The sequence below is a fragment of the Protopterus annectens genome, chromosome 6.part0 (genome assembly GCF_019279795.1).
Source record: "Protopterus annectens isolate FY-2018-M chromosome 6.part0, PAN1.0, whole genome shotgun sequence".
Taxonomy (NCBI): domain Eukaryota; kingdom Metazoa; phylum Chordata; order Ceratodontiformes; family Protopteridae; genus Protopterus; species Protopterus annectens.
Window position 1 is genome coordinate 1,988,558,238 of NC_056737.1, and position 14,999 is coordinate 1,988,573,236.

General features: G+C 43.2%; 1 protein-coding gene across 20 annotated transcripts in view; it reads right to left on the reverse strand.

Annotated features, from left to right (window-relative positions):
• LOC122805019 (titin-like) overlaps positions 1-14,999 on the reverse strand; it is a 759,244-nt gene that overhangs the window by 648,790 nt on the left and 95,455 nt on the right. For all 20 annotated transcript variants that reach the window (XM_044075290.1, XM_044075281.1, XM_044075295.1 and 17 more), the window contains one exon: positions 13,248-13,478. In XM_044075290.1, the coding sequence (XP_043931225.1) occupies positions 13,248-13,478 (231 nt within the window). The remainder of the gene's footprint in view (positions 1-13,247; positions 13,479-14,999) is intronic.

Consider the following 14,999-nt stretch of genomic DNA (forward strand, 5'->3'; position numbering starts at 1 on the left):
ACCTTTAACAATACTTCATGATGTTTTCCTTCCCCAAATTAAAAAAAAAAAACAGAGCTAGTGCATGCCTGGCTTTTGAGCTGGTTAACTGCAGCATACTTTGAAGATTTATTTATTTTAGGTGCTGAATGTGGGAATTTTTAGTGATGCTGTCAGCCTCTAGAGTCAAACTGTGCAAATGGTAAAAATGAACTGAGGATCACAGAGCAGACATTGCCCTCCTAGCTTGCTACATAAGGTCACAATGGACAGAAGCATACCTGCTCTAAGTGCTGAAGCTGAACAGATTTCAGAGATGTGCCAAGCTGAAAATAGCAAAAAAAAAAAAAAAAATTTAAAAAGTTAACTACCATGGAGGACTTCGGAAGTTAGGTCTTATGATTCCTCTCTGAAAACATAACTACTGATATGGGCTCATGCTGAACAGCAGTGGTGGTAGGAGGGGCAATTTGTTCTGAAGACTTCTTTTGACCTTACAGACCAAGATTCAAGATGGCAAACTAGTGGTGTTTGCAGTAGTAGACCTTCAGAAGTTCAGCTGCAGATCTTTACCTGTCAGTATACTGTGTGACTAATTTGATCTGTTAATGTACTACATCAGGAAAGTTACATCCAATTATAATGGCAGATAAGACAGCATAAATAGAAAACACAACAGGACACTGGAAACAGACATTAGCATCAAAACCAGAGGAACAACAGAAAATGAAATGTACAACACTCATACCAGCAAAAAGTACAGTTGTGTAAGTTAACAGGAGATGTTCAAATGGATCAGGTTTGCAACATTCTAAGCTATACAGGTTATATTCTGCAAAGGATATGACAACTGGTCAACATCCAAAGCTTTAGGTCACCTTTCACTTGCCCTAACCACTGAACAGCTTGAGGAGAGATGTATAAAGTCAGTGGTAAGGCTGCCAAACCTTCAGAGCTTTATTGCCTCAAAGTAAGTGTGGCTAGATAGAGTCCTGCCTTTTAGGTATATGCTAGGACAAAAAATATAACACAAAAAAGCGGGATGGAAAGACAGTAGCCCTACTGAAACTAATTAATTTGAACATCTACTCTTATGGTACTTTAACTTACACAACTGTACTATGATTATCACTAGATCACTGTTGGCAGTAGCCTAAACTATATAGCTTAAATTAGACTATTGGAGCCTAGAAAGGAAAGAGAAGAGAAGAAGGGTCAGAGTCCAGGAGCTTCTGAAAAACAGTCCTAGTAAAGCCTGCTCTGGATCTGGAAAAAGAATTCAATTTGTAATGTTTTATAAACGTATGCACAGAGGACCACGTTGCTGCCTCTAGTATACTTCTACAGTCTACCCCTTTCCAAACAGTTACTGAAGAAACCAAAGTCCTGGTAAAAGGGGCTTTGAGTTTGCCTGGAAGTGACTTGTTATGGTAAGAATAACAAAAAACAATAGCATGACTCAACCATTTAGAAATGATCTGCTTTGACATGGATTTCTCCATTTTCTTAACTTCATGGGAAATAAACAGTTGGTCCAAACTCCTTAAGGTTTAATCCAGTTAGTACAGTATCTGAGTTGCCTGTAACATCAGAAGTATGCAAAATCCTTTCATCCTTATTTTTCAGATCTGGAAAACAGTCAGGGAGATGAATAACTTGACTATGAAACTAGTTTAGGCATAAATGAAGGATATAATTTCAAAGATACCCTAGCCTTATAAAAAATAAGACAAGGTTGACTCAAAATAAGTGCTTGTAACTCTGATAGTCTTCTTTCAGAATTCAGAACAATGAGTAACACTGTTTTCCAGGTTAAGAATTTCAGTTCAACCTCTTTACCTGGTTCAAATGAAAAAAATGTATGCTGCTCTAGAACACGACTGAGATCACAAGGAGGAGAGACCTGTTTTCTAGGTGGATTGATATGCAGCTTTTCTTGCAAAAACATTTTGACTTGAGGTTGGTCAGAAATGGGCAAGAGCAAAGAAGCAGAAATGGCTAACAAGTGAATTGTTCACAGAGGAGTAAGAAAGGCCTGAGAATAATTACTCACACACAAAAAAAAAATTGTTGAACCACAGGTGTCTGGCCTTTATAGGGTCTTGGTTATTAGTTTTGCACCAATTAGAAAATCTTTTACACTTACACATTTATGATTTGCTAGCAGCAGGTTTCTTAGCCTCCTTTAATACCTGCTGCATTTCCTCAGAAAACAAGTGCCTAAAGGTATTGGAACTCTATCATCCAGGCAGTCAAATGAAGTTGAAAGTCAGGATGTATAGAAGAACCAACGTCTTGTGTAAGTCCATTTTGTGAGGAAGGGTATGATAATAGTTCTTGGCCATTTTCCAAAGAAGGGAGAATCATCACTACCTGGGTCAAAAAGGTACCACCATAATTATCTTTGTAGATTCCTTCTGAATCTTTATAATGCCCCTGGTTATTAGTGGAAAGAGTGGAAATGCATAAATAAGAAGTTATGTACCTACCATAACGTTCCATGTTAGTTGTCTTCTCTCGCCTTCTTTCTTGCTTGATGGGTTCGGAGCCGATCCTCGGCTCCGACTCGGCACTTGCTTTAGCTCGAGAACTCCTTTTACCAGCTCGAGGCAGCCCCATATCCCATGATGCAAGGCAGTAAGTACCCAGATCTCGTTTGTTGACAAAGGGCAATAACACCAAGCATAAAATACTTCCCAAAGGAAGAAGAAACTTACAGATGGAAAAAGGACCAGGTCTGAATGGTCTTTAGCATAATAGTTTCTTATACAAGGTCTGTCCAGGCCAGGGGAAGGAGGGAGGTCAAGAAAGAAGGCGAGAGAAGACAACTAACATGGAACGTTATGGTAGGTACATAACTTCTTAATGTTAAGTTGTCAATCTCGCCTTCATTCTTGCTTGATGGGACCGCCCTAGCACCTCTATCCTGGGTGGCTCAATGGAACAAACTCTTGAGGACTGTAGAGCCAAAACTGGCTCTGTCCCTGGAGGCCAAATCCAATTTGTAATGGGAAACAAAAGTGTGAGGAGTGGCCCAAGTGGCCGCACAAATAGTGTCCAAAGGAAGTCTAGCTTGAAAGGCTGTAGAAGTAGCTAAACTCCTAGTTGAATGTGCTTTAGGTTTTGAGCACAGCTGTTTTCCCCTGAGTGTATAAATTTCAGTGATGACCGAAGAAAGCCATCTGGACAAAGTCACTTTAGAAACAGGAAGGCCTTTTTTATTATCCGCATAGGAAACAAAAAGTTGATCGGATTTTCTAATTTTTTTTGTTCTCTCCAAATAATATCTAAGTTGACGGTGGACGTCAAGATAATGTAGCGTTTGTTCAGCTCTATCTGAATAGTTAGGAAAAATACAGGAGATCAATGGATTGATTCAGATTGTTCTTTGAAGCGACTTTAGGTAAAAAGGATGGATTAGTTCTCAAAGATACTCTGTCTTTGTGAAAAATCAAATAGGGGGGTCGAACCGAAAGAGCATGAAGTTCAGATACCCTCCTGGCAGATGTAATAGCCACTAGGAATAAAGTTTTCCAAGAAAGATATTTCAGGGAACAAGAAACAGCTGGCTCGAAGGGGAAGAATCAAGGATGTCAGCACTAAATTTAGATCCCACTGAGGAGGAGGATTCCTGATTGGAGGCTTTAGTAGGAAAATTCCTTTCAAGAAGGCCCTGCAGAGCCTATGGGACATAATATTATGATCTGCTATCCCGACATGAAAATTAGAAATAGCAGCCAATTGAACTCTGACTGTGGAAGAAGAGGAGCCTGCATGAAAAATCTCTGCTAAGAAGTCCAAAACTGCCTGAACAGGGGCAGTAAAAGGATCAATATTTTGGGCCTTAGCCCAATAAGAGAAACGTTTCCATTTGCTTGTGTAAATCCTCCTGGTAGAGGATTTTAGTGAAGCTACTATGATGTCTCTAACTGGGTTAGAGATCAAAGGAAGCCTGGCTAAGGAAGGAAGTGGAGCAACCATGCTGTGAGGTTGAGAGAAGGGACTGACCGGTGCAGCTGACCGGATTGGGGAATCAGTAGATCTGGCACTGGGTCCAGATGCCACGGCTGCACCAAAAGGTGATGATGGAGGAACGGGAACCAAACTTGTCGAGGCCAGTAAGGGGCAATGAGAATCAATTTGGCTCTCAAAACGGTAGCTTTCTGGATCACCTGAGGGATCAGAGGAAATGGAGGGAAGGCATAAAGAAGTCCCTGGGGCCAATCCTGGGTCAGAGCGTCTCTGGGGATGGCCTGATAGAGGGAAGAGGCTGAAGAAGTCTGGACATTTGCTGTTTTGGGGAGTAGCAAAAGATCGCAACATGGACGACCCCATTCCAGAAAAATCTCTTCCGCTATAGATTGCTTGAGAGACCACTCGTGAGGCATGAGGATAGCTCTGCTCAATCTGTCCGCTATGATGTTGGTTTTCCCAGGGATATGCGTTGCTACCAGAAACCGATGAGAGGAGATCGCCCATTGCCAAAGTCTGAGCTTCTCGACACAAGGGGTAGGACTTGGTTCCGCCCTGTTTGTTGATATACCACACTACAGACATGTTGTCTGTGTGGACTGCAATTGTCCCTACGGGAAGAAAGTCGTTGAGGGCTTGCAACGTTAAAAGCACTGCTCTCATCTCCAGGACATTTATGTGCAGATGGTACTCGAGCGGTTGCCACGTCCCATGAACCATCCTGCCCTGATAATGACCCCCACCCAATCAGGGAGGCATCCGTGGTGACAGTGGCTATCGGGACGGGGTACAAAGCACCTGCCTTGGTGAACCTGAGACGATGTGATCCACCAAGCAAGATGCTGTTTGCATGTCTGTGTCACCAGAATCTGGTGACGCATTGGGAGTTGCTGGTATGACCACTGTGTGAACAGCATCCACTGAAGGAGGCGCATGTAGAATCGAGCCAGTGGAAGAAGAGTAATGGCCGCAGCCATGAGACCTAATACCTTTAGAACCATTCTGGCCTGTACTTTCTTGCTGGCCAGAATGATCCTGACATGAGTTTGAATGTCTGAAACTCTTTGTTCTGTAAGGGTAGCTGACATCCGAACAGTGTTTAAGTTTGCGCCTATGAAGGTAATAGACTGGCAGGGCGATAAGGATGACTTTTCGAAGTTGATTGAGATGCCTAAATGAGAACAAAGGTCTATTGTGTAATCCCTGGCTTGTATAAGCTGATGCCTGGTGGTGGCTGACAGGAGCCAGTCGTCGAGATACGGAAACACCTGGAATCCTTGACGTCTCAGGTGAGCCGTGACCACTGCCATGCACTTGGTGAACACTCTGGGGGCTGTAGTGAGACCAAAGGGCAGGGCTCTGAACTGGAAGTGACTGGACCCCAGCCGAAAGCGGAGAAATCTCCTGGAGCGTCTGTGAATTTTGATGTGATAGTACGCATCCTGAAGATCTATTGAGCACATCCAGTTGTCCTTCTGTAAGAAGGGCAGAATTGACTGAAGAGTGACCATTCGGAATCTTGTCTTCCTGACAGACTTGTTGAGTCTGCTGAGATCCAATATTGGTCTCCAGTCTCCTGTCTTTTTGGGGACCAAAAAGAACCTTGAGTAGATTCCGGGCTCTGAATGGTCTATTGTAACTGGCCGAATGGCTCTTTTTTGCAGTAGTTTTGCAATTTCTAACTCTGCAATCTCCCTTAGACCGGGTGGTACATCTGGAAGGGAACTTGAGGGGAAGGGACTTTCCTCGAAAGGAATTATGTAACCCTTGGATATGATCGACTGTACCCATCTGTCTTGAGTGAGGGAATGCCAGGCTTCTGGGTACAGTGATAATCTTCCCCCGACTGCCTCCAAGGAGGGACAGCCGAGCAACACCTCAGGGATGTTGAAAGGGCTTATCAGAGAGAGGCTCCCTGTTTCCCTGGTTCATTCGGACCCCCTCTGCCTCTAGAGCGGCGTCTGTTGTTGTTACCCCCTCTGCCTCTAGGGGTAAACTGACCACGTGAATCCGGCGTGACTCCTTGGGATTTACGGAACCACATCTTCCCACCCTTCTGTCCTTTGGGTTAAGGCCTAGAAGGGGTGGAAGAACGGACTCCAACAGCAGAAAGAGTCTTGCCGTCCTGCTCACACCTGGTCAAGGTCTCCTTCACCTGAGGGCCAAACAAAGCTGACCCATCAAAGGGAGAATTTGTGAAGGACGCCTTAAAGGGATCCACAAAATCACATAGCCGCATCCAGGCTTGGCGTCTAAGAGCCACACCTGTGCCTGCGGCTCTACTCGCTCCATCCGCAGCATAAGATATTAGCCGCATGGAGGAGTTAGCAATGGAATTGAGGGTTCCTAGCTGCGAAGCAATCTTTTCTTGAGCCCCTGCAGCTGTAGGATCCTGAACTACTTCTCCCAGCTCCTTCAGGATATCTCTCTGGAGTCTGGTGAAGTGACAAAGATAATTCAGCGAACGCATAGCAAAGGTCGCTGAGGAAAACATCCGCTTGCCGTACCTATCCATGGTCCTAGAGTCCTTATTAGGAGGATGGACGGGCACGGAAGGATCTGCAAGTTCCTTTTTGGTGGCCGCAGCCACCACCATGGCATCAGCGGGGACACCCTTGGTAAGGAATTGTTTGTCACTAGGGGCAGTGATAAATTTAGAAGGCCTCCTAGGGACTGGCTCTACAGAGTCAGGAGCTGCCCACGCCTTTCGTGCAATAACCTGCATAAGGGGGTCGAAAGGCGGAGACACCCAGGAGGTGGAGGGCCGAGATCCAAACGCCTCTAGGTATACTGACTCATCCTCAGAGGGATTGTTGGTGGGCCAGTTTCCCCTCTGTTTCAGAAGTTCTAGGATGTCTGAGAAGGAGACATCCTCAGAGGGGGATCTAGGGGATCCCTCTGACTCATCAAAGTCAGTATCCGAAGTGACAGACTCGGGGGAGTCTACATGCTTCCTCTTACAAGTCCTCTTCCTAGGAGGATCTCCCGAAACATCAGGAGAATCCTCGGAAGAGGGGAAATTCCCAATGGGGAAACCTGAGGCGGAGGATCTCTGGGTCCTGTAGCAAGAGAAGTGGCAGAGATGTCAACAGGTACCATAGAGGGAGGAGCTACGGGAACAGACTGCTGACTGATACCAGTGGCCAGTACACTCTTCATTACCTCGAATGCCCCCCTCCCAGGAAGGTCCGAGAGAACCAGCTCCAAGAGCTAGGAACTCCAGGGACCACCGAAGGGAAGTCTCCGAGGCAGATGTCGGAGCCGAGCTCACCAAGGCCGAGGCTCCAAGGGGAAGAGCGGGCTCGGACAAGGGTCCGATGCCACTCACCCCCTCGGAGGAGACCATGGAAGCCCGACCACCGAATCCCTCTAAGGAAGAGGAGATAAGAGTAGAGGCTGAAGGAACAGAAGGGGGTATCCGTCCTCCAGCCGTAGCAGTAACCATGCCCGAAGACTCCAACTCCAAACTCTGGGGTAGAGTTGAAGGAGGAACTGTAACGGGGTGTGGACCAACAGTCGTCTGCTGAGACGGACTGTGTAACATTTGGGCCAGTACCTGTGACTTGAGTAATCTACTGACCACTCTCTCTAGGTCATGATCTGACAACCTGGATGACCTTGAAGATCGGCTCCGATGGCTCCGTTCCGATAGAAGAGGCGAAGCTGGAGCCGAAAGTATCGGCTCCAAGGAAGGAGACCTCGACCTCTTCCTGGAATGAGCCATCGTAGCCGATACTACAGATCCTGTCGGAGCCGACTTCTCGGAGCCGACAGAACGTCTCGATGTATCGGCTCCAGCCGGAGCCGATACAGCCACCAAAGTAACGGTGTCGGAGCCGATCGGAGCCGACACCGATGCCTGTGCCACATGGGTGTCGGAGCCGATCGGAGCCGACATCGGCGGTCAAAATAGGTTCGGCACCGATAGCCATCGGTGCCGGTGCTTAAGCCAGAATCGGCTCCAGCCGAGCCGATCTCGACTCAGCAGTCGGAGCCGAGGCCGCAGGCTTAGGAACAGAAGCCTGGGCCTTGGAAACTCTTGCTGGTTTTGATGGAGCCGACTTAGCCGGAGAGCCCTCCGGCTTAAGAAGGCCCCTAAGAACCAGTTTGTTATGTCTCTCCTGCAGGACTCTCTGGCTGAAGGAGTGACAAATAGCACAGGAGTCCTGCAGGTGAAGAGGGCCCAGACAATACAGGCAAGAAGTGTGACCGTCTGTCAGAGACATCTTCTGACAGCACGAGTCACACTTCTTAAAACCTGAGACCCTCTCCTTTGACATGGTGCCGAAAAACACACACACACACACACACCAGTCAAAATTAACTTAAATAAAATACCAAAAAGGTATTGTATAAAACCAATACACACACACCCTAACAGGGGGGGGATGGGATAGGGTTTTAAGATAGACTAACTAAAACTTAACGGAGACAGGAAATTTCTGTCAGAAAGGGTATAAACTAGAGTTAAAACTATATATATAAAGTTTTTTTAGACTAAAGGGGCTTAAACTCACAAAAGCGAACAACTTACCAGGAGCTGGCAAAAAGAAGACCTCCTAAGCGAAGCGGCAAACGAGATCTGGGTACTTACTGCCTTGCATCATGGGATATGGGGCTGCCTCGAGCTGGTAAAAGGAGTTCTCGAGCTAAAGCAAGTGCCGAGTCGGAGCCGAGGATCGGCTCCGAACCCATCAAGCAAGAATGAAGGCGAGATTGACAACTTAACATTGAACATTCTCGTCCATGACAATGAGAAAGCATCTGTCTTCCCGACCTTATTGTTTATACAAGAGAAAGATTTATCCAGGAAAGGGTGGAAATGCATAAAGGAACATTCTCATCCATGACAATGAGAAAGCATCTGTTTGTAAGGAATCTGGAGTAGAATTTCTTCAACTGGCTATTGTGAATGAAGGTACACAGGTTTATTTGAAGAGTTCCCCACAGCTCCACTTCCATTTGTGAGGGTCTATCTTTGCCCTACTCAGCTTGTATGCAATAATGTTTGGTTCTGATAGAATGTAGGCAGTCTGACTGGATAGACTGTGATGACTTGCTAGGTCCTAGGCTACCATAGCTAGTCTGCAGAAAGAGTATGATTTAGCTGGCCCATTTGTTTATGCATCATATTACTGTGGTGTTGTCAGTGATTACCAGAAAGACTGGAGTCCAAAGATAGTTTAGAGATTTTAAAGCATTTATTACTGTCATCATTTCTTTGACATTCATGTTGTTTTAGTCTGTCCTGTTTGATCCACAGACCCTGAACCCCCCCGCCCTGGAAACAGCTCTCCAAGCAAAGTCTGAGGCATCTGTGGTTACAGACGGAATAGGAACTGAAAGTGAATTGGTAGATCTGGGTTGAGAGATAACTTGTCCACCCACAAAAATAACTACCTATTGAAAAACTCAAACAATGGAATTTTCCTCGTGTGAGGTCTGGCCTAGGAATCATGGGAACTGCAGAGGCCATGAAACATAGAATCCTTTGATAATCCTTGGCAGATGTCAAAGACTGGATGGAGACAATCAGAAACTGTTCCTTGTACAGGTCTACTTTTGCCCAGAGGAAAAAAAGCCCTCAGGAAGGATTTTTTTTCAGACAGCATCCCAAAAACACTTTCAGTGAGAAGGAATGAGAGAAGACTTCTATATGTTCACCTGAAACACAAGACTGAGATGAAGATCCTTTACCCAAGCAATTGATTCTTGACAGTATGAAAAAGAGTCTGCAAATAAAAAAAGTTGTCTAAATATGGAAAAATGTAAATGCCTTCAACCTGCAGTGAGCCATTACCGGTGACAGACACTTTGTAAACACCCCTGAAGCTATAGATAGTCCAAAGGGTAAGACAAAGATTTGAAAATGTAAGCCAGGCACAGAAAATCTTAAAAAAAAAATCTGAAGTCTTTGAGAACTGGTGTGATAAGCCTCTTTTAAATCTGGAGTTACAGAAAAACTGAGAAATTATATATGAGGCAACAGTGACTGCAGCAGCAGCATCTTGAATTTTGGGACTTTGATGTGACGGTTTAGAAAAGAATGGTCTAGGACTGGTTTCCAAGTTGATTCTTTCTTTGGTACTGTAAATATTTTTGAATAAAATCATTTCTCTCTTTGTTTTGGGGTAGCTGCTTCTATGAACCCCTAGAGACAGCATTTGTTCCAGAACTTGGGGACATAGAGAAATTAGGTTTGACAGATGCAGAGGAATCCCCTGAAAAGGAGGAAAGGACTCCCACTGCCAAAGGAATGATTCTCAGACCCCACTTGTCTGGGGTTATCTGATGCCACTGAGGAAAATGAAAACAAGGACTTTGGAACAGATTTAATGCCAGTGTGAGAAGGGGTAAACACATAAAGGGTAGAGTCAGTCTGCCTTTTTATAGGTTCATAGGCTGCTACTAGGCTATCGGCCCTAGGGCCCATACAAGACTAGCCATAACAATTCCCTGGCTATTTCTTCCCACAATATTTACTTCCCTGAACCCCTGTCTAGCAGGCCGACTGACGTGATCCCCGGGTGAATTTCCTATCTCCCATCCAATTGTCAAGTTCCTTTTGAAGAGGGTCAAAGAGGCGCTCAGCTTGACATGTATGGGCAGTCTATTCCAGAGTCTGGGGAGTCTCTGGGTCAGGAACTGATCCCTCTAGCATGTTTTGTTCATTGTGATGACAAGGTTTAGGTCCCTGGAGCATGTGGCTCTGAGGGATTGGGATTTCTTTAAGTGTAGTATGTCCCAACAGCTCTGGGTTTGACATGGCCTTGTATGTTAAGCAGAGATCGCCTCTGAGTAGACAATATGCAACAGAGTATAGCTGGAGTTTTTTTTAGATGGTCATGCGGCCTTTCCAGTTGTTGCAGATGTCTTGAGAGGTACATACCAAATGGGGCATTGTATTCTATAATGGGTCTAATGAGAAATGAGTACAGTGGGACAATGACCTCCTTTTTTCTGGATGAAAAGCCCTTAGTGATGAGGTGTGCCACATAGAAGGATTTCCTGACTGATGTGGCGATGTGGTTATCAAAGGTGAGGCCATTGTCTACCTGTGAACCTAAGTCTCTTATCACACTTTCGGTGTTTAGTGTACTGCCATCTATGTGGTAATTCACGGGTACATGTTTTTTCCCAAAGGGGATAACTATACATTTCTTGGCATTGAGCTTGAGCCCATGGCTCTGGCACCAAGCATCTGTTTCTGTAAGGCTCTTTTGTAGAATATCCACATTATTTGGGGATTCAATAATGGCTCCCAGTTTGCAGTCATCTGTGAACTTTGTTAGCCAGAGTCCCTTAGTGTTGGCCTGTACTTCAGAGAAGTAGATGCCAAACAAGAGCGGTCCCAGGACTTTGTCTTTGGAAGGCTTCCCCTTATTTTTGAGCCTCCCTGTCATTGCTTATTTTGTAATTATGTTTACCTGACCATTGCTGAGATTGTTCTATTTTGTATAAACGGTCCTCCTGCACTGGAAGAGAAACTTCTATTAAACTTTAGTAAAGAGGGTTGAAATCTGAGTGACCCCCTAAATTAACTTCCCTCATCCATCATTTTTTCAAAAATCTCAGGAAAAGAAGGGCTAAACAATATCTCTCTCTCTATATTCAAGATCTCAGCTTTTGACATTCTCTGGTAAATTCTGTGACTGTAACCAAGCAAACCTTCACATTACTAATCTAGAAGCAGCTGCTCTGGATACAGCATTAGTCATAAGAACATTTCAAAAAATGTCTGGCTACCTGAGAAACTGAAGCTATCAAAGAACTCAGAGATGGCTTAATTTCTGAGGAAGGGAGGCTAGCAGGTAACATTCTCATATTTTCAAAAGAAACAGGCATTTTGACATATGAGCCTGACAATTCAGAATTCTGAAGACTGAAGTAGAAGAATATACTTTCTTCCCAAATCTATAAAATACTTTCCCATCTTTGTTAGAAGGAATAGGGTTAGCATTTACAAGATGCTTAGCAAAAGATAGTTTTGACAAAGAAACAACTGTCTGGGATTTGAAAACAGAAACTCGTGGATCTAGAAAACTTTGTATAATTTATCAGACATTTGGAAGGCAGGAGGTTGTCTGTCAGGTATACTGCAGACTGCCAAGAAAAAAACACTCTAATGCTGGTAAGACAGGAGAAACAGCTGCAGTCTGAGGAAAATCCAGCCCTAATCAGTCACTCAGTTAGTCATAATATATTTACTGGAATACTGGAATTTCATTCTGCACTCACGGAACCAAATATTTCATTCTGGTTATAGTTTCAGAAAAAAATAACTATTCAGGGGGAGAATATGAGGGAAAAAACATTCCTCAGAATCAGATTACCGTTCCTGTGATTTAGGCACTGGAGAAATACAACTTCAGTCTAATTCCTATCCTTCAAGCAGGGAATCAGTATCTGAAAAGGAGGAAAATATTTATCTTTTACAGTTTAGTGAGGAAGCAGAATTTAAAGATTGAAAGGTTTGAAATAAGCTATTAGCAAAACATAGTCAATCTTCTCTGACCATTCTGTTTGAAGCAGGGGAAGACACATTCCTAGCTTTCTATCTTATTTTCCTAGGATACCCCATAGAAAAATACCAACCATAGATGGGGCTTTTCCATAGGAATCGGGGTCCTTAGGTAAGCTTTTCAGTAAAGCATTATCTGCCCCCTCCACTGAGACCAACCACAGTGACTCTCCTGTGCCTAAAGAGGAAATCTCAACAGCCATAGAGAATATGCCTATATCACAGTCCTTAGTAGCTTCTCATGGAGCAATGTCAGCAGGATGGAGAAAAGATGATGAGTGGTGCGAGGTACCTATTTTGGCCATAGAGAAAGTGCAACATTTGGTTAATTTTCATATATTATAAAGTGTACAGGAAACAAGAAAAGCAGATTTGGTCAATTAAGATAAGTGAAACATGACACAAATGTCAGCATCTATTAACTCTTTGGGCTAGATATAACTACTACAGCCTAAGTAACAGTTGTCATTCATTCACTGATCTGCAATATGTGCAATGTTCTGTTTTTCTGTCCAAATAGTACATCTGCCATGACATGAAAAATACTCTGGCTTCATATTGAAGTTACGTATATCAACACTAGGAAACTATGAATGTGGGTTTAAATCAAGGAACCAAATATTTTAGTTCTGTTAATTATAGTATTTATAAAGAGTGCTGAAATTACATAGCTGTAATGTATTACCATCTGCATCTGCCTTGAAGAAAGGCAGTGGAAGATATGAAATAAATGCAAAGATCTTTCTGATGCATTACTTGCATAATTATTGCTTACCTTTGGCAGTGGATACCCAGACACTTTGCAATGGAAGGTAACACCCATGCCTTCCAGAATTCTGTAACTCTTCAGCTTCAATTCAAATCCTGATTCAACAGCCAGTTCTTCAGAAACATCAACTACCATTTCTTCACCATCTTCATGAAGAAGTTCCAGGTATGTAGTTTTCATTATTCTGTATTCTATTTCTTTGATAAGCCTTTCTTCAAATGAGGAAATCTGATATTCCTGTAAAGGATATAAACAAACAATATAAGAACATCAACAAGCTAATGGATTTAGGTCTTGATTTTAATTAATGAATCAGAGTACAACACCATAATGCACACTACTCTGCTGATAAAGTCAGTGATAATATTCTTAGTTAGATAATAGACTAATGAAACACAACCAAATACTATACTGCAGACTCACAGTACTAAATTAATATGCATGGCTGTTAAATGAAGCTGGGCTGCATATAGCTGACAATAGGTAGCACTGCCTGGAATGAATAATGTCCTCAACAACCCCCACCCACTCTCCATGGTGCTGTAAAGTTGTAATAAGGTGCAGCATTCAAATTAGCTAGAAATATATACCAATAAAGACACATTTCACGTACTACTCGCTAACTTAATTTTATCATATTAGTGCTTGTCCTCAGAGTACCATGGCAGTATCTGTTTACTCTGATCCCCTCCCCCCCAGAGTCTCAGCAGCACCTCAGAATCTGTTTATGCTTATAAACTAAATTACTTGACTTGTGTCCAAACACTTCACAATTAAATAACGATGAGACAAACATTTTAAAAGACAGATACAAGACATAAATAGCATAAATATCATAAAAGTAAAAATAATGAGTTACCAGGAGATCTCACAAGATGTATTAAAAGTTAATGCATTCAGTATCTGGGATTAAGGAATACTCTTGTGAACTGACATTACTTCAAGGAATCCATAAAGGAGGCCTACTACTCCTGAAGCAGGTTCCATAAGGTTGGAGCCAAGTAGGTGAAAGAATACCTACCCTATATTCTAGTCACATTCTGAGAACCACCAGAAAACTCTTTGAAAAATGAAGGTGGTGCATCAGAACAGAGGGCATTAGTAGCTCCTTGAGACATGCAGGGCCTTGATCATTAAGGTTCTGTATTCGTGTTTGCAAGGTAGACTAAGCATCTAGGAAGCATACCTTTCTGCATTGGGAATCTAGTGTAAGTTAGTCTCAGGATCTTACAGACAGACCTTGCTGCGACTGAGATATGTTATAACTTGTATAAAACAGGTGGTAATGTGTTCAAAATAAAATGTGTCACTTAACACCCTAACAGCTCCATTCTACACCCACTCCACATGTTCAAGATCCTAGTCTAAGTCTCAGATATGGCACTGCAGTAGTCAACAAAGATTGCATGGATAATGGTAATGAGAACATCCTGATGGTCATGTGTTTATTGTACAAGATATTCTTGAGATAATATAAAGACTTCACAACAGCTGACATCTGGTCCTTGACTCTGCATTTTATTAAGAATATCCAAGATCTCTTAACCTAGATGCAGACTCTAACTGAATACTCCATTGAATATTTAAAGCAGTTAGGTAAGGAACCTGTTATGGCCTTACTCAAGAATACACCTGCAGTCTTTTCAAGTTTTAACTTCAATCGACTATGAAACATCCATTCCAGGATAGAAGCTAGACAACCCTAAAAGGTAATAGCAAGGTCTAATATTTGTTCTTTATAAAAGGGGGGATATAGCT